The 25,290-nt window shown below is 34.3% G+C and overlaps 4 protein-coding genes and 1 pseudogene across 7 annotated transcripts; 2 read left to right on the top strand and 3 right to left on the bottom strand.

The window, feature by feature from the left end:
* Window positions 1-1,088: 1,088 nt before the first annotated feature.
* Window positions 1,089-2,768, bottom strand: LOC120162420 (ubiquitin-conjugating enzyme E2 13-like). Its single transcript, XM_039172574.1, has 5 exons — window positions 2,709-2,768; window positions 2,534-2,588; window positions 2,356-2,456; window positions 1,518-1,595; window positions 1,089-1,250 (listed from the first exon to the last, which is right to left on the bottom strand). Exons 1-5 carry the CDS (start codon window positions 2,766-2,768, stop codon window positions 1,242-1,244), a joined length of 303 nt encoding a protein of 100 aa, XP_039028505.1. The 3' UTR covers window positions 1,089-1,241.
* Window positions 2,769-5,454: 2,686 nt separating this feature from the next.
* On the bottom strand, window positions 5,455-7,590 carry LOC120161761 (annotated as a pseudogene).
* A 983-nt stretch (window positions 7,591-8,573) lies between these two features.
* On the bottom strand, window positions 8,574-9,711 carry LOC120162419 (WUSCHEL-related homeobox 2-like). Its single transcript, XM_039172573.1, has 2 exons — window positions 9,375-9,711; window positions 8,574-9,046 (listed from the first exon to the last, which is right to left on the bottom strand). Exons 1-2 carry the CDS (start codon window positions 9,703-9,705, stop codon window positions 8,574-8,576), a joined length of 804 nt encoding a protein of 267 aa, XP_039028504.1. The 5' UTR covers window positions 9,706-9,711.
* Window positions 9,712-17,200: 7,489 nt separating this feature from the next.
* On the top strand, window positions 17,201-19,875 carry LOC120162533 (putative E3 ubiquitin-protein ligase XBAT31). Of its 2 annotated transcripts, none has more exons than XM_039172674.1 (8): window positions 17,201-17,509; window positions 17,613-17,672; window positions 17,748-17,819; window positions 17,916-18,037; window positions 18,159-18,299; window positions 18,384-18,491; window positions 18,756-19,014; window positions 19,292-19,875. In XM_039172674.1, the coding sequence occupies exons 1-8, from the start codon at window positions 17,330-17,332 to the stop codon at window positions 19,691-19,693; spliced, it is 1,344 nt and encodes a 447-aa protein (XP_039028605.1). In that variant the 5' UTR covers window positions 17,201-17,329; the 3' UTR covers window positions 19,694-19,875. The 2 variants fall into 2 exon arrangements, with proteins under 2 accessions (XP_039028605.1, XP_039028604.1); XM_039172673.1 differs by having other exon boundaries at window positions 17,748-17,837.
* Window positions 19,876-20,376: 501 nt separating this feature from the next.
* LOC120162259 (actin-like) lies at window positions 20,377-23,747 on the top strand. 3 transcript variants are annotated; one of them, XM_039172428.1, is made up of 5 exons: window positions 20,377-20,499; window positions 21,538-21,610; window positions 21,720-22,113; window positions 22,427-23,040; window positions 23,622-23,747. In XM_039172428.1, exons 2-5 carry the CDS (start codon window positions 21,551-21,553, stop codon window positions 23,685-23,687), a joined length of 1,134 nt encoding a protein of 377 aa, XP_039028359.1. In that variant the 5' UTR covers window positions 20,377-20,499; window positions 21,538-21,550; the 3' UTR covers window positions 23,688-23,747. The 3 variants fall into 3 exon arrangements, with proteins under 3 accessions (XP_039028359.1, XP_039028360.1, XP_039028361.1); XM_039172429.1 differs by lacking the exon at window positions 20,377-20,499 and adding an exon at window positions 20,522-20,569; XM_039172430.1 differs by lacking the exon at window positions 20,377-20,499 and adding an exon at window positions 20,541-20,565.
* The last annotated feature ends 1,543 nt before the right edge of the window (window positions 23,748-25,290 follow it).

Raw genomic sequence — 25,290 nt, 5'->3', positions numbered from 1 at the left:
TTGTCCAACCATCTCCCTGTCATTTATGTCTTTTTTTTTCCCCTGTTTTAGCATATTATTGTTCAGTTTTATTTTTTTCAATTATATTTTAACGTATTTAAAACAATATTTTCTATCGGCCTTTTATTTTATAAAGATATCATGTCTATTGGTGTCTTTGGACTCCTGGTACAAGTTTCTTTTACTGGTTTTGTTTCTACGAGAATCCTTGGTTGTTTGCTTTTTTTATGTATGGTTTCTTCGTTTCCTTGTATATGATATTATTATGGCTTTCGAATATATGCACCAGATAGTGTTTTTATGGACAGGTATAGATTTCTTCATTCATTATAAGTCTATAGCCGGACTAGATATTCCATTGTCTACTCGATTTCTGATTTTGCTCTTCTCATGATGCTCTCTCTTGATCGTGTTTTCCTTTATATGGGTCACAACTTGTTTTCGATTATCAGTCCTTTGTCCTCTCTCGATTCTTCTCATGATGATAGGATGAAGCTGTGATTAAAGTAAGATTGATATTTTATTCGTCCACTTTAAATACTGTCTAGATACTCTAGTTCACTTTTGTTCATTAGGTTGTTACTAGTCGTTCACCGTTATATTTTATATATGATTACCTTGAATGTATCTCAAATTGTGTTCTAAATAATGTCTTTTATGACTAATGCAATCTACGTACTTATTTCAAAAATATTTGTTAAGAAAAAAAATTTAATATATCACTTGAATTTTTCTTAAAAATAATTAACGACAATGACAATAATAAAATAAAATCGAACTAAAAATTCATTAACTATATTTCAAGTTTTAAAATTTCAATGACAATATACAAGTACTTTAAAAGTGACCACTTATGTAATTTAGGATAAATTACATACACGAAATTATACACTAGTTCCATGCCTATAATCACAAATAAACAGTATTGATAAGAGGTTGATAGTTTTACTTATTTGTTTATGTTAAAACTAAATTACTTTGTATAATAAAATATCAATTAAACCATATATGGAGGGAAAATTGTCAACAATGACCAAAAAAGGATTCTGAATGCAGAAACATTTGGGAGTTGATACAATTACTCCACCAAAACATCTCTCCCTCACACAATAAATTAAGGCATTCACTTCAATTACACACGCAGAGCTGAAGCACAGCCACCGGCAAACTGATTATAACATTTCTTGTGACCGTCTGACACAGCGGCCGACCTTCCTCTTGAATTCATCTCTCCTCTCTCTCTATTCTTTCTGCCAATGTATACAAACATGTCCGATCGTGAGAAACATGAATACATGAATGCAGTTTTGATGGTTTAGTCAGTCAACGATGGTAACATACCAATCTCGAACAGCAGCCTTGAAAGTTAAAAGAGCATAGATGATTGATATTTGATACCAAATACTATTAACATTTAACCATGTAAACGTATACAAGTGCACATTCAAGCACTACACAATATGAATACTCGTTTTATGTTAATGATCCTAATAATCGAGATCAATCACAAAACGATTTGCAGCTTCAACATTTGCAGGAGATTCATCGTTAGGGCTGGAAAGCATTGAAATGATACTCAAAACGATGCTTTCAACCTGCCACGTATTAAGAATTTGCAATTATTTATGCACTATTATCAGAATTGGATTGCAAAACATCACATAATCACACTTGATAATTGATAATCACAAAAAAAGCCATGAACATTTTAGAAAACAATCTTTGATTATTTATTTTATATAAAAAAACATCAGATAAACTAAACTTTATGACTTGAAACTTTTGATTGTTCACCAACTAAACCAAGCCTTCGTATGAAATCAAATAAGGTCATATATACACATTTTCTCAATCCATTTGAAATCCATGCCATTCTAAATTCAGTTGATTCTTAAGAGATACAAACTCCACCTTTTTGAAGTAGAATCCTTTTCCTTAGATGTTTTTCTAGAATTATTCACATTTACTAAATGACAAATTAACTTTACATATCTAGATGCCAATCACCATGTAAACAAATGTAGTCGCAATTAATCTTCTACAATCTCATTTAAATTACCCCTCAAGATTACATATATTCCCCTTCAATCTTTGTTTTAGAGTGAATAATTACTTCACATGCAGCATTTAGATTCATATACAACTTTGGTATCTATGTACATAAATATCTCTTATGATTTCCATGAAATTTGATACTTCTTTCCTATATTTATGTTTGTCAGATGAAATATTACTTCCTTCCAATTAGTACACTTTTGAGAAAATTTAAAATCTATGCTGTTATTAATGTTAATAGCACTTGAACAGGCATAAGCAAGGGACAACTCACACGTAATGGACTTTTATTAATCATACCGCCTGTACAGGCATCCAGCGCTCACTTGCAAGCTCATAGCCATTTGGATTATCACTAGGAGGATGAAGAATTGATATACAAACACGCCCATCAGGATAAACTGGAATACACATAAAACTGAAATTAACCATCGCATTACATAAATGCGTATAAGAAGCCAAAGAGAAAAATGTTTACCATTTGGATGCCAAATCTCTGATGTAAATTTTACTGCTGGAGGGCTGTTTGGATACTAAAATCATGCAATTACGAGATATATTCCCCAAAGAGAGATCAACAAACAACTTATCCCAGAGACACAGCCACTAAAATATCAGCTCCTACACAATTCAAGTCAATATGACTTGAGAACAAGAATAGTGAAGTGGATTAAAAAGTCACCAGAAGGTAAAAACACACATGAAAAGAACATAAGCTACAATTGTTGAAAATTCCAAAAGCAAAAGAAAATTCTTTCCTTGTCAAAACCGGCAAACCTTCAAATACTAGTTAATGGTGCATATTTACAATGATAGGAGCAACCCCTATCAATTTTCATGCGTATAAATGCTGGAAAAAAAAGAGAACAATTTGTATTCTCACGACTGCTGCAAAACCAATTCAATAAAACAGAGTCAATGTCAATCGGAAAAACGAAGGAAGCCTCAAAATTATATAATCCAAACCCCACAATCACCTAAAACGAATCAGCCAATCAAGATAATCCAACTTAGAACCCAGATTTCCTTTGGAATTCAATACAAGATCTTGAAATAAACTATAGAATCAATCACAATTAAGATAAATAATTCAAATTTTGAAAAGGCAAAGTCTTATTAAGCATCAATCATAACCACAGCTAGTGATCCAACGTCAACAAACAGAACTCAATGAAAAATCCATAAGAAATGATTAATTTCAAAAAAGAAATTACTAAAGAGTATCAGGAGGTCCAATAATTGTAACACTCCATTCAAAGATATTGTTCTCATCAACCAATCCGGCTGAGAACCCATCAACCTGTTTCTTACAAAGATCTGCAAGACCGATCAAGCGAAACACGGTTCAAAATCGAATCCAAAATCATTAAAACTGAAAATCAAAACGATAAAAAGTAACCTTTGAGCTGTTTTTGAAGGAGTAAGCTGGCTTGAGATGCCATGGAGAAGGGAGCTGAAATACGATTTGAAACGAGGAAAAGCAAGAGAAAAACGTAAAGCTGACTCTTTGTTTCAATTTATAGATAGAGGGAATTTGCCGGTTGTGGTCTCAGTGGGGAGCGAGGATTCTGTACGGCGCACTTTGTTTTTGCAAGCACTTAAAGCGAATCAGATGTTGCCACGCAAGCCATTTGTCGGGTTTTGGCGTGAAAAGATGTAATTTTGGTAATTAGGGCGGTTAAAGTGGCTAACGTGCAAATCTTTTGTTACTAATTTATTAGGAAAAAATACATTGAAAATTAAATAAATAGATTATATAAAAAATTGAAAAAACACTTCATATTTTTTCTCTTATACATTACATTTTATTTTATTAACTATTTACATTTTTCAATACCCGTTACAACTAATATGAGCACTTTTTGTTAATTAATCGTGAATTTGATTTAACGTTAATAATATAATTTTTTTTCTTTATAAAATTTCTTAAAGTTTCAAAAACTGTATATTTTTGTAAATTACTTCTGTAATTTTAACCATCATTCTATTAGTTTTGATGCGTTATAATTTTATAAAACCGTAATTTGACAGGACAATTTTAATCGCCGCAGCTATTGGCCATGGGCAACTGCAGGAGATACCCATTTGGGAGGTGAAGATTTCGATAATAGGATTTCAAGAGGAAGCACAAGAAGGATTTCAGTGGGAAACCAATAGCAGGTTAAGAACAGCTTGTGATTGAACCGAAAGGACATTGTCTTCAACAGCTCAAATACAATTGAAACCGATTCGGGATCAATTTTTATACGACCATAACCCGAGGAGTTGAGCATGAATCTGTTTAGGAAATGTACGGAACCAGTGGAGAAATGTTTGAGGGATGCAAAGATGGACAAAAGCCAAGATCGTGATGTTGTTCTCATTGGTGGGTCTACTGTCTACTCGGATTCCGAAAAGTTGATCAATTGTTGCAAGATTTCTTCAATCGTAAAGAGCTTTGCTAGAGCATTAACCCTGATGAAGCCGTCGCAGGCTGCGATTTTGAGTGGGGAGGGTAATAACAAGGTTCAAGATTTGATGTCACCCCACGTTCTATTGGCTTGGAAACTGCTGGTGGAGTTACGACTGTATTGATTCCGACACCAAAAAGGAAGAGGATAACAATCTTCTCGGGAAATTTGAGTTTTCAGGTATGTATCCAGCCCTCACCTCAAATCAAAGTCTGCTTTGATGATATTTATGCCAATGGTATTTTGAACGTCTCTGCCGAGGACAAGACAACTGGACAGAATAACATCACTATCACTAATGACTAATCACAAAGGTAAGCTATCCAAGGAAGAGATTGATAAGATGGTGCAAGAAGCTGAGAAATACAAGTCCGAGTATGAGGAACACAAGAAAAAAGTTGAGGCCAAGAAAGCACTTGAGAATTATGTTTATAACACGAGGAAAACAACCAAGGATAAGAAGATGATCTCTAAGCTTCCGGGTGGAGCAAACCAATGGCTAAGTGCCCAAGGTAGATGAGCTTGGGGAAAAGATGAAGGAGCTGGAAAGCATTTGCAATTCCATCATTGTAGGGAGCTTCCGGTGGTGCTTATGTGGACGAGGATGGCCATTCTTCTGGTGGCAAAGCATTGCCGGGCCTAAGATTGAGGAAGTGGATTAAGCTGCTAGACATGGTTTTGTACATTTCAGGATCTGGAGTTATGATTGATTATGTTGTTTTACAGTTCTACTTTAAATTTATTTAACAATTTTCTTTTTTGTGGTGAACTTGCCCACCTGTATTTGATATCTACATAAAAAAGTAAACTGTTTCTTATAAAACCTTAAACAAAATTTTAAGTGTAAAAGATAACGACGGATACAATAGAAAGTGACGCACGGCATTCACCTAAACATGCACCAAGGAATCTCTAATCTATACCACTTGTTGCAAACATAATGACTACATTACAAAGATCAATATCAGATGTAAACTTATTTTTCATTACAATTTTTTTTTCTTTTTTTAGTACAAAATAATGGAATCCTTTACCACAAAAAGAACCTATCTTTGTATTTCTTCAATGAAAAGCCTATATGGGAGGTTATGACAGCAAAAGCTCATTCGGTCCGAGGTTGGGACGGAGGCAGACGCGAACCTCATGTTCTTCCGGACCTGTTCGGTGCTTCGGCACTATGATTTCAAGACCAATTCCTGTTTCATCACCGTATGCTTCTAACTTAGCATCATCTGGAATCCTAGTTGGTAGAGGTATTTCCCTTATGAACTCTCCCGGTGGACAATGCTCGGGCAACGGATCTGTAAGCTTGAATGTCCGATCATTTCTCTTAATAACTGGCATGCAAGCTGTGCTTATAGATGATATCTTTACGACACCATGAGTTGGGTTATTCCACCAAGTAACTTTCACTCTCTTAAGATCTGCAAAAGGCAAGCTTATAACAATTAGGTATCCTTGTTCATCCTCGTATATCGTTTTGGCAGCCGTAACAGGTCCATAAACATTTCTCATTACTCCACTAAACTCATTCAGCCAATGCGGTTCATTCAGGTGCATTTCTGTCTCATTTACGCTGTCATTATGCTGATTAATGAGCAAACGACAGTCTTCATTGACATTTACAAAGAAATCTTTCTTCCTCTTGCTGCCAAAAGTGGAGAGATCCGTAACACCATCATTTGCATGGTTTGAAGGCCTAGTCGATAAATCTAAACCTGAACCGTTCAGAAGCTTTTTCTGTTGAGGCTGCATGTTAGTTTTTAATGAAGGAAGGGGTCTATCGATCTCAAATTCAGGGTTAGCAAGGTTCCTCCAGGTACAAAATTCACTTGCTTCAGGTGGAAGCGAGAAGTTCAGGTCCCTTCCTGTAAGTTCCATCCACCTCTTTTGCTCTTCTTCATCGAGACCTGTGAGATTGGGGGATGGAACAACCTCGATCCCATGCACGCATTGAGGATTAACAAGACCACGATACTGCTTGCGCTGCATCCTATGTGACCGAATGAATCCCTTGTCAACACTAAACGGAAAAGGCCGCTCCCCTTGACGTGAATGTCCGTTCATGTAACTCCTTAACTGCATCTTACCCAATGCATTTTCAGGCCTCTCTTTAAAAACCCACATATACATATTCTCCATATCGTGCTGAACCAAAAAAACCTCTAGCTCAAGATCCAACTTATCAAACTCAAACCCCGAAACTCCATTTGCATCCCTATCCACCTTCACTTTCGATTTCTCATTAAAAAAACAGGCTTAAAGTAATAATTAAAGAAAAACCAAGCACCCCAAGCACCATCCAATCTCTTGGCACACTTACGCTGCCCGGTTTTCGACACCGTAACTAAAGTATCAACCTCATTGACATGAGTTCCAAGAGCTACATCCAACATATCTAATGGATCCGAATTCCACGATTTTGGCGGACTACAGTCGGCTGACAGAGGAATAAGATTAATATCAGGTGCTTTAGAAAGTGCAATAGATCGGTTAATCTCCCGGTCTAGTTCCGCATGAGAGTTTGAACTTGAATCCATTGATAGAACTGTTGAAGGGTGGTGGTTTTCCATACTCAAGCTTGTAAGCAAATCTTCTCCCATGCTTTTAGTCCTAAGAACAACATAAACATACAATCTCAACAAAAAAAATCAAAACCAAGCCCATCAAATCAACCAAAAAAATAAGAGAAACCTCAATATTTATTCAACGCAACTCATTGGCGAATAATTTACTAGTCATCGACATAACCGTTATTCTTCACTTATCCACTAAAAGAGCTCTCATGTCTCAGTCCTGAAAACAGCTAAAATCTCGACAAATAGAACCCGAAGCATATCAAAACTAACAAAACAACAAAAACCCAATAATGTTTCCCTTGTAATGAACTTTCTTGATCTATAGAATAAAATAAACAAATATAAACTCGCCTTTTAATAAAAAGAAGGGAAAAAAACTGTAGATGAAAACAAGAGATATTCAAAGAATTACCTTTCGATAAGGGCATAGAATCCCCAACAAAAGAGGATTTTCTTGGGAAATTTTCAAGGTCGAAGGGCGAGATAAATGAAAGGGTAAAGCAAGATAATGTCAACCGTTTAAAATTCCGTTCAGTTGGCCTTTTTCAGATTGTTTTAACGCAAGAAACGACAGCGTATTTAAGGTCAAAGTGAAGTGACGGTGACGGCTTTTAGTATCTGTAGGAGCTAGGAAACAGTTTAATAGAATTGGTCACAATGAAACGGTGGCGTATGGGAGATAATATGTAAGTCAATAAACAAAATTAATACGGATATACACGTCAAATACTGTGGGTTTTCTATATAGGGATTGCTCCAATGACTGATGCCAATCCAATTTCACTCAACAGAATAAATTTTCAAAAGGTTAAAATACAAGAATGGTCACTTTTGTTTCAAACTTCTTCAGTTTTAGTCGCTAATTTTAACAAACTTTTATTTTTATCGCTTGTTAGTTGTTATCATTTGATTGTATTTCGGCCCCGAAATCTTTAGAAACTGTTAGTATGATGGTGCAACATGTTAATAAAAAGATTAATTTTTATTTTGATTCATAAATTTTATATAATGTTAATTTTGGTCTCTAAACTTTAAATAAAATATTAAACCGACTCATAAATTTTAGATAAAATATCAATTTTAACTCTTAAATTTTAAATAAAATATTAATTTAACTATCTTTAGAATTATATTGGTTTAATAATGATATTAATATTTTAGATGAAGTATTAATTTATAAAGATGTCAATGGTCGGGCAGCGAGACTTAAAAAAAAAAAGGCATATCCTACAAACGCATGTCGCAGGCGAATAACAGCTGATCATACAATACAATAAAGTATATGTATATGTATGCATGTGATGCTTCAATGTAATCTCCGTAATGAACATTGAGAGGTAAAAGGAGAACAAAAAGTCAATGACATAATATCAATAGAACCGATATACCACCTGGAGAAGAACCTCTCTTGACACAAAATACAACTTAGAAAAGAAGCACGACAGATACTCAAATGGCAATTAATTAATTCCATATTTCCATTATTAACTTAATCACTTTCGGAAGAAGCTTGGCAAGAGAAGAAATCAAAGAAACGTTGTTCACCGGAGCATCCCGTACTGCTTTCTCGGTCAACACCAGCAGCAGCAGCCTCACAAGAGCTCAAATCACCACCTGGAGACGCCATTAATGGCGTTGAATTCCCTTCACAGACACCGGTGGGGTGCAATGGAAACAATGGCAACGTCTCGTGATGATTAGTACCATCTTCGTTGCTGCAGCCGCCGCCTTTGCTGAGTGCTCCACCAGAGTTTTCAGTATCTCGTATTATCGTGGCGTTGTAATCATGGTGAACCATATGATCATATGCATGTCCACCGTAAAATATCGGCTTCACCATTTTCCCGCCAGCAGGTCTTCCTCTCCTCTTCATTGATCCACCGGGGACAAGAACCTTCGGGCACTGAGGGTAAAATCCTAGATGATGATCACCTTGTGGTACAAAATATGGACCACAAACTACATCAAAAAAACAAAAACAAACCAAATCAGTTGTTTCGTTTAACACAACATGTTTTGTCCATATGTCTGTAGACTACATATCAGTATGAAAGAAACAGAGAATCAAAGTAATAATCATATGCAGAAGTGAAAAAAAAAACTATAGAATCATATCCAAGTACTGTGATCCAAAAAATTATTACTTCGCAATAAACAATGTAGTTTTAACAGATTTTGAAAGCCATCGACACACATTTCGAGCCATCTGCATGTATGTAGAGACAGCTTGGAACGAAGCTATATATCTAGAATAGAATAATCAAATAAACAACAGGATTTCGAAAATAACCATTGGGACAAGGGGGAGGAGGAGGATAAACAGGTTGTGTTCTATGAAGATAGCGATTGATATAAGCCAAATTCTCTTGCTTTTGTTTCTGCCTTTGGCGTGCCTTGTGGTTTTGGAACCAATAGAACACATTTTTGCCTTCGATGATGCCGTAACCTTTGAGCCTGGCCGTTATATGCTCTATCTGTTCTGCACTCGGCGTCCTTATCCCTTGCTTATACAAGGTTTCGAGCATGCTTATTTGCTCCTTCGTTGGGTTCCACCTTGAATTCCCAGTGGTTCCACCAGCAGCACCAGCCATTTCCATGTTACCACCACCAACACCTTCCATTTGTTTCCTTTGTATTGCCAAGATTTAAGAAAGGGTTTATATGACTGATTTGATTGAAGAATGGGGTTTTCTCAGATTTGATTGATTTATGTAATATGGATTTTTGAATGTTTGCTAAAAAAACAAAAACAATACAAAAAAATGAGATGAAAAGAGGGTTTGCCGTTTGGCATGGGAATTGCACATTGCATGACTTTTGTACTGGTTTAAATAGAAGAGGAAAAGAAAAGAAAAGAAAAAGAGTCAAACAAGTAAATATGAGAGAGAAAAGAGTAAAGATTTGAGATTGACATGCGTATTGTTTTTTGTGCTGAAAATCTCTGAAAACATGGTGGGTAGCGGCTGAAGAAGTATGGTTGTCTTCTGGTTAACTCCTATTATTAGTCCCTTTACCAAGTTATACTTTACGATTTAGTCCCTTCCCCATCAATTTGATCGTCCTAAATTTAACAAAGAAAAGGACTGAAACAAGAATTGGACCGTCGTCTCCTTGACAAAGGAAGTGAAATATAAAAAGACGAAAATGGGCAGCAAAGATATTGGTGGGGGATGAACAGTTATAGAGAAATGGTAGGATCTCGGGAATGAAAGAATGGGAAAAACAAGTTGATGGTGATGATGATGGGGAGAAGGGATACGCCATTGAAGAAAAGAGATGGGGGAAAAAGACAGAGGGTTGGGTTGTAAAGGAGTAGGCAAAGGGGTAGGCTTTGGGAATTGAAGTAAAGGGTGAGGCTCAGCAGAGATGAGCGCATGCAGATGAAGTTGAATCGTCTAGGTTTAGGTGAACTCTGCTCTCTGTGGGCTTTAGCTGCATCCCTTTTGGTTCTTCTTCTATTTGTTTCATACTTTTTTATATATTATTATATTCATCATTTTTATATTTTACTTTTTATTCAATATTATTTCTATTAAGACCTGCCTATGGCCAGGGAAAGAGTGAAGGAAATCATTGCATTTTTTTAATTACTTTAAAACTTCAACTAATTAATTAGAAATTATAGCCTATCAATGGAAACAACGTTTTAATTATAGGATAAACTACATTCTTAGTCACTCAACTATTAGGTAATTATAAACATGTCATGATTTTATTAAAAATTATAATTTAGTCATTCCATCGAAACATTGTTACAAACATGTCAGTTCGACATTGAAATTGAAATAAACTTTTAACATGGCTTGGCATACAAATAGGATAGTTTTAAAACTTATATATTCTATTTAATTTTATCAAAATTCAAAATAATTTAATAAATTTAATCTTTCATACACAAATATTCTATCAATTCAATATTATTTTTCTTCTCTAATGGAATATTGTATTACTGTTATGTTGCTCAAAATTACTTTCAATATCTTTTACGGTGTTGAATTATACCAATGAGAGTAATTTGTTTATTGCTCTGTGTGAGACACCATGTACGAGAGTTAACAAAATCTTATCGTGAAATATGCTTTTTTGTTATACACTTAAAAGACATCATCTTCATGTTTTGTTATTGTTTTTTAAGCACCATGTACAAGTTCTACTTATCATCAACCAATCTTATCTTTGAATTATAAATTTTGTTACACATATACTTTGTAGTGATTCTAGTCAAGCCTTCCCAATCATATAATCAATTAATATTCATTATGGAAGGCTTCAATTAATAATTTATTGTTTTATTTTATGGTAAAATGTATTTGTCTAATTGTTACTTGATCCGATAGACTTTTGATTTGATAATATCACAAAAATATTACATAAAGGTTAAATTTATTGATTTGTTTTGACTTATTATTAATTTGATAAAATATATAAATTTTAAATATTAAATCGCTGTTATATTAGGTTATGTTAGACTTTTGTTTTAATTTTAATATAAAATAAATTATCTATAATAATATTTTTATTAAATGGTTAAATTGTATTTTTTTTTAAATGACATGTTTATAGTCTACTTGATAATTGAGTGACCTGTAATTTAGTTTACTTGTATCATGGTGCGAAAGCGTAACCGAAATCCATGATAATGAGTGCTTTAGAACGGAGCCTTTGGTCAAAAATGGGGAAAGAGGGCACGCCATTAATGGCCCAGTCACACGGTGATGATAGGGTGGTCTAGGACTATAGGCTGGCTCATGCCACGAGTTGAAACAGTAGATCGATTAAAATCGTTTCGCTGATTCTTAGACAATGCTCTGTTTCCCTGGGCTGCTGCATGCCACGCCGCCGCCACCTTTAACTAAGCTGCTGCCCCGTGAAACTCGCATTTCCAACACCGTCACCGCCTCTTCCGCCGCTATTCACTCCTTTCTCTATTTAATTTGCCAGCAAAAGGAATAAGCTTTTCTTTTAACTTGAGCTTCTGGTTTTGACAGCAAGCATTGTGAAATATGGCCAGACATTGACATGGATTTCTGGTTGAAGTAACTGAACTGAAACTATATTTGGGCGTTTTCGAACTGTTTGTTATCGGTGACACATTAGTGCCTGAAATTTGATATCTTTATTGATTTTTGTGATCGAAGAAGGTTAATATCTAATTATAATTTACTAAGTTCGGTTAAATAAATTTTTAATAAGTAAATCTTTGGATATATATAAAATTATCTATTATAATAAATTTTAATAAATCAATTTAGCCGAAAATTATCTTTTAAGTCCCCTAAGCTCCGATTCAATATTTCTTTATCCTTTATGAAGAAGTTGGTGGATACTAGGAAGGGCAGTCCATGTGATGGAAGCCCTTTTAGAATTTGTGCTTCCTTTAAGATGCTTCTCTTATAGCGTAAGAGCCCAAGGAGTGTGGAGAAGCCCCCAATATAGTTTAAGAAGCTGAGCTTGGTTTGGATGGTTCATTTGTCCAGTTCCAAGGGATTTCGGCTTTGTGGCAGTATCCCAATCGAGACTGGGCTTATGAATCTTCAATTTGTTTTCAATGCCACCCCAAAGTGATTTGAGAATAATTAATGAAAAATACCGTAATTGCTTCCAGAATCCAAACTCAAACATATGTATGAGTCGGACGATGGAATTTAATTCAACTTTAAATTTAACGTGAAATTTCTTTACTATTGTAGGTTGAATCCCCATGAATTTGACGGATGATTGATATTAAAGAGAAAAGAACTAAAATGGTCGGTTCACATGTACTACTAGTAAGCCATCCTCGAGAGCCAGTGGTTGTGGGTAGCATGAGATAAGCTCTAGAATATTCATATATAAATATTCCGTTGACCTATATGAGTGGCTACACCGTTTACCCACTTGCTATGGCCCCAAAACATTGCTTTGGATCTTCCTGTCGTTTTGTACGTGTTTTCATCTCTTTGTACTACTGTCCAAAGCATTTTTATTTTAATGCTTTTTATCATTTTTCTTTTCGTACTTGATCACAAAATATATTTGCATTCTAAATAATTTAGTATGATTAATTATTAGTATTTTAATTCAATATTAATATTTTAAAGAATTAAAAGTAGCATTTTAATTTAATATAGATATCAATTTTCGTTTTTTAAGAGTTAACAAGTAATCATTTTTAAACCAACGAAAGTTGGCCAGTGGAAGGGGCTCTGGTCGTTTAAGCTCTAGTTTGAGCCCTTGTGGATGCAGCAAACTTTTTTGGGAGAGGTCCCCACCTTTAGTGCCCGACAGTATCTCGGAGGATTAGTCTCAGGCGAAGCCTGGAGATACCTCGGGATACCAAAAAAAAATAATCATTTTTAAAATATTTTAGATACTTAAATAAGAATAATAATAATAACTTTAAATATGAATTTTAATAAAAAAATTAAATATTTAGATAAAAATATATAATATATTTATAAAGACCTCTCTCTCTCTCTCTCTCTCTCTCTCTCTCTCTCTCTCTCTCTCTCTCTCTATATATATATATATATATATATATATATATATATATATATATATATATATATATATATAGCAACTATTTTCAATTTTGACCAATTATATAATCTCGTGTATAAATATAAAAACTTCAAATAAAAGTCAAATATGAATGGCATAAAATGATCAATAAGAAAATATAAACTATACAAAGAAGTGGCCCCCAAAAAAAAGAAAAAACAACCTCAGTGACCGAAAATCCCTTATAATATACGATTTTAATCAATTTTTTTGGATTTACGAAAAGGGCTAACAAATTCACAACGCGAACTCCAATTTCGCAACCCATTTTCCAAATTCGCAACGCGAATCTATAAATCGCAACACATAAGTCAATTCGTAACGCGATAGTCAAATTTGCAATGCGAATATGTAATTCGCAACGCGAATTTGTAAATCGCAACACAGAAGCCAAATTCGCAACACATAAGTCAAATTCACAACACTAAATTTCAAATTCGCAACACGATTTTCAAATTCGCAACACGATTTTCAAATTCGCAACACGAATTTAATTTCGCAACAGGTTTTAGTTTCGCAACACAAATGTTTTAGGTATATAACTACGCAACAGCAACAACTCATAACCTAAATCCCTAAATCGCAACTCATTCCATATTCATCTATCACTCTCTCCGACGACATTCGTTCCTATATCCAACGACATCCTTCCCCATTTCTAATTTTTTTTTACATAATTTTATTTATATAAAAATTTTCAATGATTTTTCTCCCAAATTATCAACTATCAACTTAATAAAGGTATGTTTTTCTCTAAGTTAGTGATAATATCTAGTTTATAGCTCGTTTGTTTAGTAAATTAATTTACAATTTGTTGAATGAAATCATCTAATGTTGATCATGTTTGGATAAATTTGTGTTTTGGAGGGTCATGAGAGAATGTTCATGGTGTTTTATAATATGTGCATTTACCCATGAATCTTCAACTAAAACTGTCATTAAAAAAGTTAACTTATGAAACTCTAATGTTACGTGTTGCAAGGAAATTGAATTTAGAGCCTCTAAGTGAATTTAGGCTATCTTATCAGAGAAAATGTAAAGTTTATTTGTTAACCGACAATGAAGATGTTGAACGATTCATTGTTTACATTAGTGTTTCGCAAGAAGATGATGTTACATTGTATGTTGTTGAACCTAGAAGTAGTGAAATTGGGTCAGTAGCGGGTAGTAATCAACTAAGTTATTCAACCACAGTTTATGGTGCTCACAATGTACAACGTTGTTATCAATCTCAAAATTTAATGGTTCTACCACAATTTCATCACCAAGAAAATTTTATTTCACCACATTTCCAATACCAAACACAATATTAGGTCCTCATAAATAGGTTGTCTGCCCTCTTTGCCTAAAAAGCCGGCATGCAAAAGTAATAAATGGCATACTCGGACAACATCATGGTAATTCATCCGAGTAAAACCATCTTTAACAAATAATCTCTTCAAGTCGTTGACGTGTAAACTCGTCTTCGACTTTGCCAGCTCAGGAAAAACCCGAGATAACCATGATGGGCGGGAGATATGACTAGTGTTTCGGGTTACTTCATCGTGTCCGAAGCGTAGACCAGTGATTAAGCAAAACTCCTCCCGCCCAAAACAAGTATATGCCGGAGGAAAATGAAACCATATCTCTTCATCACCACGTTGTATCTTCTCGGGTAGATCGTTAGTCATGGTCTGAAGAAACAAATGTGTCAACATAGCATCTCCACTCAAATGTTGTACTTTCAGCCATAGCCCGAAGCAAGTATCCTCAAACAATTTTCTTTGTAGAGGTGTAAGCGTCGACGCAATTTTAGTGGCTAGGCTTTATTTATTCCTTAAGGTCAATTGAGCCGAAAAAATTTCTACAAAAACAATAAACATACCAAGTTAGATATACCAAAAAAATTATACACTATAAACAGACATGATATTAAACAGTGAAAACAAAGCCAAATATGTTTCAAACTAGCACGGTATTCAACCAAGTCATTATTCCATCATAGTTCACAAAATGCATCAGATAACATTCCAGAAGTAAGCACTTATATAAACATAAAAGGACAACATATAGGTTTAGTGCAGGTTCAAGGACAACATAAAGAGTAGTAGTTTATTCTTGAAACTTAAATTAGCAACACTGTGAATTTAGTATTTGTCTTTGTTTTTTGGTTGAAATAATGCAATTCATTCAAGTTTCAATTTGCAGAATAAGAGTAGTTTCTGAAACTTAAATTCGCAACGCGAAAATGAAAATTGCAACAAGAAAATCGCAACGCAAAACTAATTTTGCGTTGCGATTTTCATTTCTGCGTTGTGAATTTAAGTTTCATAAACTACTCTTATTCTACAAATTGAAACTTAAATGAATTGCATTACTTCAACTAAAAAACAAAGACAAATACTAACTTCACAGGGTTAAAGACTAAACAGTTTAGCAATATTGACAGCAACCGAATGAATTTACTAAACAATCTCAGTGAAATGGTTAATCTATATATATTGAAATTACCAGTAAATTTATCATCAATATAAGAAAAATATAATAATAATACAAAAATTTCAAAATAAAAATAAGAGATTAAAAAAACTAACCATCGGTGATTGATTTTCCATTTCTGACCGTGAATGGTTGTGAAGGTTGCTATGAGAGATGGAGATAGACGGATTTCACCGGAGATGAGGACGGATTTCGTCAGAGATGGGGACGGATGTTGCCTTAGAGAGTGAGAGATGGAGATGGGATTGAGTTGTGATTTAGGGTTTTAGGTTATGATTTGAGATAATATTGTTTACATTTGTGTTGCGAAATTAATATTGTGTTTCGAATTCGAAAATAAAATAAAATTCGCGTTGCGAATTTAACTATCGTGTTGCGAATTTGACTTTTGTGTTATGAATTTGAAATTCAGTGTTGTGAATTTGACTTTTGTGTTGCGAACTTGACTTATGTATTGCGATTTACAAATTCGTGTTGCGATTTACAGATTCGCGTTACGAATTTGACTTTTGTGTTGCGCATTTGACTATCGCGTTGCGAATTTGACTTCTATGTTGCGATTTACAAATTCGCGTTGTTATTTACAGATTCGCATTACGAATTTGGAAAATCGCAATGCGATTTACATATTCGTGTTGCGAATTTAGAAACTGAGTTGCGAAATTAGAGTTCGCGTTGCGAATTTGTTGATCATTTTCACAAATCCAAAAAAAATTAATTAAAATCGTATATTATAAAATATTTTCTGTCACTTAAGTTATTTTTTCAAAAAAAAAAACAAAGGGGTAAAGGGTGTTTAAAGTAAAGCAGCCTTAATTCAAGCAACATGCTGCAATTTCATTGGATTAACTCTACTTGTTTGTTTAACTAACTTTATCCTCTCCGCTTTGCTTTACCCTTTTAATCGTACGACTAATGCTCACCGCACAAAGTTATCAAGGGCTGGCAATTTTGCTTTGGATCTTCTTCAAAGGAATCTAATTTGCCCCGATTTCTACCCGGAAATGTTCCCGCAACTGATACGGGCAGCTACCGCGTCTTTTCTCGGGCAGCTAGAGATGCCCATACATTTAAAAGAGACATTTCATTTTGAAAGACTACTTAAAATGTGAACTTTTTTTTGGCAATTTGAGAGTCCAGGCCATCTCCCGCCGCCACCGGAGGGACTCTCCGAAGACCCGTGGTGAAAAGTAGAAGAAATTCTTAAAGCCTTTGTTCTTTCGAAATATGGGCCAAGGACTGAGTTGTGTGGCGAGACAGGAGAATGCATTGTTTAGTGCAGTTCAAGTTGGAGACCTCGAAACTATTGAAGCATTGTTGAAGAGAGAAGCCAATGTTTTAAATCATAAAACTGCTCATGGTCGACACTCTGCTCTTCATATAGCTGCTGCCAATGGCCAGATCGAGGTGAGTTTTATCTCCTTGAAGTTCATATACTGTGGTTTTCGAGTGTTGAATCCATGTTTTGTTTCATTCCCTTGATATGAAGAAATTTTCTTTTGGTTTGTAGATTCTGCTTATGCTTTTGGAGAAATCATCGAATCCGGATGTATTGAATCGCCTCAAACAGGTATTTTAAAAGTTCTAAATTCCTTTTGGTTGTATTTTTATTTATATAATTTAATTTGCTTTTCAATGATTTTAGACTCCACTTATGTTGGCTGCAATGCATGGGAAGATATCCTGTGTAAAGAGGCTCATTGAAGCTGGAGCAAATGTGAGTTGTTGTTTCTTTGTAAGTTACAATTTAATCCATTTATTTGCATCGAAAATATAATCTTGATTTGAAATTATATGAAATATGCCTTTTCAGATCTTAACGTTTGATTCCCTTCATGGAAGAACTTGCTTGCATTTTGCAGCCTATTATGGTCACCCTGACTGCCTCGAAGCCATCCTCTCTGCTGCTCGATCTAGCCCTATTGCTGTTTCATGGTGAGCGTCCTGTTTTTCTTCTTACAATAGTCAAGATTGTTTGAAGCAATTTTGATTTATTCGGTGATTGATCTCAGTTTGTAGTTAATCTTATGTTTTGTTGGACCCGAGTTGTTCTCAGGGGATTTGCACGATTTGTGAATGTAAGAGATGCTAGGGGAGCTACTCCATTGCACTTAGCAGCCCGACGGAGGCGGCCAGAATGCATACATACCCTGTTAGACCATGGTGCTCTTGTTTGTGCTTCAACTGGTGAATATGGGTAATATTTGTTGTGAAAGTTAAAGCAATATCCTTTTAGTCTTATATAGACGGGTATAGAGATTGAAAAATCTATCGTTTTCAGTTGTCCAGGAAGCACCCCACTTCATTTGGCTGCTAGAGGAGGATCTCTCGATTGCATCCGCCAGTTGTTGGCATGGGGTGCCGATCGTCTTCAAAGAGATGCATCAGGGTATAGTTTCATTTTATTGTTCATACGAATGTCTAAAGTATTACCTTATGATGTTTCAAATGAAATCATTTTGAGAGATCCGTGAAGCGTGAGTTGGTCTCACTATATTCTGTTTTACTTATTTTTATCCTCATCTTCTTATGTAAACTCGTGGAACTCTATTTTGCTCATTTCTGATATGATACTAGTCCTTCGATATACATATAAGTGCGTATGCATGTTTATATATTCTTTTTGGTTTATAGTTTTCATGGCATTTTACAGGAGAATACCATATGTAGTTGCTCTAAAGCACAGACATGGGGCATGTGCAGCACTGCTAAATCCTTCATCACTAGAACCTCTTATATGGCCAGCTCCATTAAAGTTAATTAGTGAGCTTAATGAGGAGGCAAAATCATTATTAGAACAGGCTTTAATGGAGGTAAACAAGGAAAGGGAAAAGAACATTCTCAAAGGAACAGCTCACTCACTTCCATCACCTTCACATTCCGAGTCCGGGTTAGATGACAACATTTCTGAGGTATAACATCCCATCTTACCTTGAGTTTCAATGCCTCTATAGTAGTTCTGGTCTAGGATCATTCGAGTTTCATGCTCTAGCAATTGACAGCATAAAGTTTTTTACTTTAGCATGCTCTAAAACCTATTTTTAGGTCTCTATAATCCAGTTTTTTTTATTCTACTTATGTTACTCGGACTCGGATGTATTTCTGATGCCAAAAGTTTTTTTCCCAAGTTTTTCCTTGTAATTGGCAACGATCAAGATGATATATTTAACGGCGTATTATTTGATGTAGGCTAGTGATACTGAAGTGTGCTGCATATGCTTTGAGCAAATGTGCACAATTGAAGTTCAAGACTGTGGCCACCTGATGTGTGCGCAATGCACACTGGTTTTGTGCTGCCACAACAAGCCCAACTCGGCAACTGCGTGCATAACACCCCCGTTATGCCCGTTTTGCCGGAGCACCATCGCTCGATTGGTGGTAGCCGAGATTAAAGATCACGATGGTACTGATTGCGACATCGGCAATGTTAGTTCTTCAAAGCCAAGAAAACCTAGCAAGTCGAGGCATTTCAGTGAGGGAAGCAGCAGCTTCAAGAGCTTATTGACAGTTGGTTCATTTAGAAAGATGGGTGACCGTGGCGGCGCAGTAAGGATTGCTGCTGAAACTGAATGGATGGTTGATAAGCTTTGAAAGTTGGCACTTGAGGAATCCATTAGAAGTGTTAACCTATGAATAATGTTCATTTCCCTTTACCCAGTGGATAAAAATGGCTGGAAAATAAAAAAAATTCAAGCAACCATGGTGAGGAGCTGAGGTCCCATATTGTTGTAATCTTTGGTTAGTTGAGATTGAAATTAAAGTAGCGTTGGTCTTCTTGAGGGTTTAAATTATTATTATTATTATTATTATTATTATTATTATTATTATATATAAAAGAGCATCATTTAAATTATTATCAATTAAGGTCATAAATTTATAATATTATAAATAAATATATTTAAATTTAAACAAATATAATTAATTTGATTTAAATTTTATAAACTTGATTGATAAAAAGTTAAATAAAATTTAAATGATAAAATGATATTTATAAATTTGATTAATTCAAAAAATTTCACTTAGTTTAATGGAAAATCCCTTGTACTGCGAATGATTTAAACTTTTTTGCACGTAACGAAAAAAATTGATCTCAATTTGCATCTAATCGAAATTTTAATATAAGGTATTTTAATATTAAAAACATCTCATACTTTTCATATTATTCTAATTATTTTTTTATTTTCTAATAGAAATTTTTTCCCTTTAAGATGGGTGGGAAACCGGTTATAGGAGCGTTGTTAATGGAGCACATAAAACCGAAAGACCCGGTAAAAGGTTTTCCATTCTCGTTTTAAATTTCAAAAACTGGTTTCATTCCTTCACTTGCTATTTTCTTTTTCATTCTCTTTTAGGATCATCTTTCTCTGATTTTCCTTTTTCCTTTGGCTCTTGCGCAGGTGATTTCTCTTTTGCTATTGTTTGGTTCATGAGAAAATACAGTAAAGAAAAACAAGACGATTGATAAAAGTTTCAGATTCTCATTTTATTATAAAACGTCATACATTGTTGATTTTCGATCTGATTTTGCTTAGCATTGCAACAATTTTCAATAAAATGTACGTATCATCTTCCAGTTTCATTGATCGTTCTGTTCTGTTCCTGAGAACATTTAGGAAAAATACTAGATGAAAATTTCAGATTACCGTTTTATTATAAAACATCATCGGTCAGATTTTGCTTGGCTTTATGATAATGTTGTAGGAAATGTACGTATCTTCTCTCGGTTCACTTGATCGTTTAGCTACTGTTTTGTTCCTGAGAATTTTCAGGAATGAAACATACAATGGATTGTTGATTTTCGATCTGATTTTGATCAGCATTGCTATAATTTTGTCGGAATTGCATGTATCCGCTCTCGGTTTAAGTGATCGTTTAGCTACTGTTTGGTTCCTGAAAATATATAGGAAAAAAGAAACAGTAGATGAAAATTTTCAGATCAACGCTTTATAAATAAGATAATAATTTTTATTTTTATCGGGTTTTGCTCAGCATGATGATAATTTTGTAGGAATTGAATGCATCAATTATCAGCTTAATTGATTTCTAATGGTTCTTGTTTGGATAATTTATGATTCATTAGGTTCTAGTCATTGGATCTGCGATGATTTATGGTTCATTATCATTAATATTCCATGAATTAGCTAGCTTTCAACTAGAAAGATTAAAGAAAATCAGAATATATGATTATATAAAGGATTATCTTCTTAGTTTTTAAACAAATTGTTTGTGACGGATTTGTTTATATGTGAAATTGGAATGTTGTGAAAAAAGTTATGTTGCTTGTATCTTTCCTGTCTCCCCCTATGAATGAGGGTGCTTTGGTGTTATATCCTTTCTCATAAATGATTCAAAATTCGAGTCATGATTGTTAATTTGTGAGGTGCGTGCTTCCTGTGTTGCTGTGATGCTGATTCAGTTTTGATGTTTCATTTCAGCTAGCAAAACACGATGGCAGATGGTGAGGATATTCAACCACTCGTATGCGATAACGGAACTGGAATGGTTAAGGTATCTATTTATGTTACTATCCTTGGTATATTTATGAACTGGTGTTCTAATTTGTTAGTTTAAGATTTACATATGATATTTTTCAACGCTGCAATTTGCTCTTTCTTAGGCGGGATTTGCTGGTGATGATGCTCCAAGAGCCGTGTTCCCTAGCATTGTAGGCCGTCCGCGTCATACAGGTGTGATGGTTGGCATGGGTCAGAAGGATGCTTATGTTGGGGATGAGGCTCAGTCCAAGCGTGGTATTCTGACTCTTAAATACCCAATTGAACACGGTATTGTCAACAATTGGGATGATATGGAAAAGATCTGGCATCATACCTTCTACAATGAACTCCGTGTGGCTCCAGAAGAGCACCCAGTCCTTCTCACTGAGGCACCACTGAATCCGAAAGCCAATCGTGAGAAAATGACCCAAATCATGTTTGAGACCTTCAATGCTCCGGCCATGTATGTTGCTATCCAGGCTGTTCTCTCCCTTTATGCCAGTGGTCGTACAACCGGTAAGGAATTGATTAGTCTCAATTTCATGTATAAAACTTGAGTTAAACAATCTCAAAGTCAAAATTTGCACTTCAAGACATTCCCGCCATTATGAAAGATTTTGTCCTTGGATTACCCAAATAATATATAAAGTGAGCTCAAAGTTGGTTGCCATTTATCCCCATTGCCTTGTTTCTTTTGATTTTGCGTTCATTTCACTATGATTACTAAGGCTTCATGAAAATAGTTAGAGACTAGGACCAGTATCTTTGTAATTTACTTTTTACTCAAGTCATTTTCATATACCAACTGTTTCTACTATACTTTCTACAGGTATTGTTCTGGACTCCGGAGATGGTGTGAGCCATACTGTCCCCATTTATGAAGGATACGCTCTCCCGCATGCCATCCTCCGTCTTGACCTGGCAGGTCGTGACCTTACTGATGCCCTTATGAAAATCTTAACCGAGCGTGGTTATTCGTTTACCACTACAGCTGAGCGTGAAATTGTTCGTGATGTCAAAGAGAAGCTGGCATATATTGCACTCGACTTCGAGCAAGAGCTTGAAACTGCCAAAACTAGTTCTTCCATTGAGAAGAGCTATGAGTTGCCTGATGGCCAAGTCATCACCATTGGTTCTGAGCGTTTCCGATGCCCAGAAGTCCTTTTCCAGCCTTCCATGATTGGAATGGAAGCTGCTGGCATCCATGAAACTACATACAATTCTATCATGAAGTGCGATGTTGACATAAGGAAGGATTTATATGGAAATATTGTTCTCAGCGGTGGAACTACCATGTTCCCTGGAATTGCCGACAGAATGAGCAAGGAAATCACTGCCTTAGCCCCAAGCAGCATGAAGATTAAGGTGGTGGCTCCTCCTGAAAGGAAATACAGTGTCTGGATTGGAGGCTCTATCTTGGCATCTCTTAGTACTTTCCAGCAGGTAAAATCTACTTCTCTGACAATTTCCATTCACATCACAGATTCCATGCCTTTATTATTCATATTAAGTGCTTTATGTTTTCTATTATTTAGGCGGAAATCTAGGAAACACCTTTGTTATATTTATTTCTTTTCTTTCCATTACAAATGAGACCTAGATTGAGGAGACTAGGTTCTGCTGCTGCTTGAAAAAAGGCTAAAGTTATGTATCATTCAAACTTGGATATAAGTACCACTCATAGGAAAGATTTCTATGTAGTATCACACATAGGAAAGATTTATATGTATTTGAACTGTCTTTGAAGGATCAAATCCCATGCCCATTTCCGTATACAGATGTGTGAAATTAGTGTCAGACTTTTGTTCTTCAAGAAAAAAATAAAGAAAAGTCGGAGCAACAGTGAAAATTGGGCAAGCGCTCTGGCTATTTGTTTTTCTTGAATTACTCATGTCTACTATTGGTATCCGACACATGGTTGGACACTAGTATCCGTATGTGACGAAACGGAATAGCAATAGTACTATATTTCCCACAAGTTCTTACACACGAAAGACATTTTACTCGTTGGAATTGGAGTGCAGATGTGGATTTCAAAGGCCGAGTATGATGAATCTGGCCCATCCATTGTGCACAGGAAGTGCTTCTAATTATTCACAACGCAAGCGGCCCACAAGTAAATGTCCTTTGATTTCATTTATTTATTTTTTGGAATAAAAATCAATTCATCCGTTTTGTTCTAGAGACAAGACGATATGAGTTCAAAATTCATCCTTTCTGTTTTGTTTTTTCCACTTAGCAGTTGCTGAACCATTTTTATTCAATGAAACATCAGCGTATTATTTGTTTTTTTCTCTAGCTTTTCCCTTTTTTTCTCTTTGTATTCTCAGGGACATTTTGAACTTTCCGATCAATGCTATTCCCTTTTTTCTCTCTTGAATGGAATTTTAATTGGAATAGTTAATGTCTTATTTGTTTTTTTTTATTTAGATATTATAAATTAGGATAATATTTGAATTTTGATATACTTATTTAATATTTTAAATATTTACATATATATTCAATTTATTCGATAATAATTATAACTATAATAGGTTAAAGGTAGTTCGATGATACCATTAGGATGATATAGGGAAATCAATAACAATTCAAAGCAGATAGTTAAAAATAAAATAATGCACCATTTTCAATCAAACCAAAAAAAATTGGTTTCAAACTTCGATTGACTTTACATTTTTTTATGTAAACAATCTCTCTCGCCAAAATGTTAAAAGTTAATAGACCGTTTTAAGATCAATCATTCAATGCACTTAATTTATTTATTTGTCAATGGCTGCCATCTCACTTATAGCTTACCTACTTCACTAATGCAATTATTTATGGGTAGTTAATATATCCACGGAATAAATTATTTTTGCTAAATTATATTTGTAGTTACTAAAATATTTGTAAGATTTAATTTTATTACTATTTAATTCTGAAAAATTATAGAAAGTCACTTGTGATTTTTTTTTTTGTAAAGTATACAAATGTTCATCAATTATAGGTTTTTTTTTTGTTGAGTCTCGTGATTTAAAATTTATAAAATAGTCTCCATAAAATATTGTATTGTTAATTATCTCAACTATTAACAATTACAAAATAGTTATTCGACTATTCATCTGTTCCAAACTCATATTTTTTTTGTTAAAAATTTGACGACCATCCAAGTTTTCGTTAACCTGCTGAGTGAATATGATAAAATTATATTTTAATAATATCAACTAATATCATTGTTGCTTTCAAACACTAACTCGACAACATAATGTTTCAAGCACTAGCTCAATAACATAATATAAATAGAGTGTCAATCCTCCAAATATAACCAAAATAATTATGAAATCATATTTTATCATATCACAATCAACACGTTCACGTCGAACTTAAACGATCAGTAATTTTTTAACAGAAAGTAACGAGTTTGAAACATATAAATAGTCAGATGATCATTTCATAATTTTAATAGTTGAGGTGATTTAACAAAACAACATAATATACTCAACATATCGTTTTATAATTTTTAATAGTTAAATAACTTCACAAAACAACATCTTATAATTGATAAATTATTTGTATACTTTATTTTTTTAATTGACTTAAAGTAGACATTATAAAAAAAGATAATCTTTAAATTTATTATCAAGACTATAAAATAATTTTATAATTTTTTGAATAGTTAGTAATTATTATAATATTTGAAAAATCGATGAAAAA

The sequence above is a fragment of the Hibiscus syriacus genome, unplaced genomic scaffold (assembly GCF_006381635.1).
Source record: "Hibiscus syriacus cultivar Baekdansim isolate YM2019G1 unplaced genomic scaffold, ASM638163v2 tig00111402_pilon, whole genome shotgun sequence".
Taxonomy (NCBI): domain Eukaryota; kingdom Viridiplantae; phylum Streptophyta; class Magnoliopsida; order Malvales; family Malvaceae; genus Hibiscus; species Hibiscus syriacus.
Note: the sequence above shows the minus strand (reverse complement) of the source record. Positions and strands in the feature narration are given on the sequence as shown.

Coding starts and splice junctions, on each gene's coding strand:
- LOC120162420 (XM_039172574.1), bottom strand. CDS start 2,768: ATGTTCTTTTCATGTGTGTTTTTACCTTCTGGTGACTTTTTAATCCAC. Junction 2,589..2,708: donor TAATCCACTTCACTATTCTT/GTTCTCAAGTCA, acceptor GCATGATTTTAG/TATCCAAACAGCCCTCCAGC. Junction 2,457..2,533: donor AGAGATTTGGCATCCAAATG/GTAAACATTTTT, acceptor TGTGTATTCCAG/TTTATCCTGATGGGCGTGTT.
- LOC120162419 (XM_039172573.1), bottom strand. CDS start 9,705: ATGGAAGGTGTTGGTGGTGGTAACATGGAAATGGCTGGTGCTGCTGGT. Junction 9,047..9,374: donor TCCTCCCCCTTGTCCCAATG/GTTATTTTCGAA, acceptor GTTTTTTTGATG/TAGTTTGTGGTCCATATTTT.
- LOC120162533 (XM_039172673.1), top strand. CDS start 17,330: ATGGGCCAAGGACTGAGTTGTGTGGCGAGACAGGAGAATGCATTGTTT. Junction 17,510..17,612: donor CTGCCAATGGCCAGATCGAG/GTGAGTTTTATC, acceptor TTTGGTTTGTAG/ATTCTGCTTATGCTTTTGGA. Junction 19,015..19,291: donor TAGATGACAACATTTCTGAG/GTATAACATCCC, acceptor TATTTGATGTAG/GCTAGTGATACTGAAGTGTG.
- LOC120162259 (XM_039172428.1), top strand. CDS start 21,551: ATGGCAGATGGTGAGGATATTCAACCACTCGTATGCGATAACGGAACT. Junction 22,114..22,426: donor TGCCAGTGGTCGTACAACCG/GTAAGGAATTGA, acceptor TACTTTCTACAG/GTATTGTTCTGGACTCCGGA. Junction 23,041..23,621: donor CTCTTAGTACTTTCCAGCAG/GTAAAATCTACT, acceptor ATTGGAGTGCAG/ATGTGGATTTCAAAGGCCGA.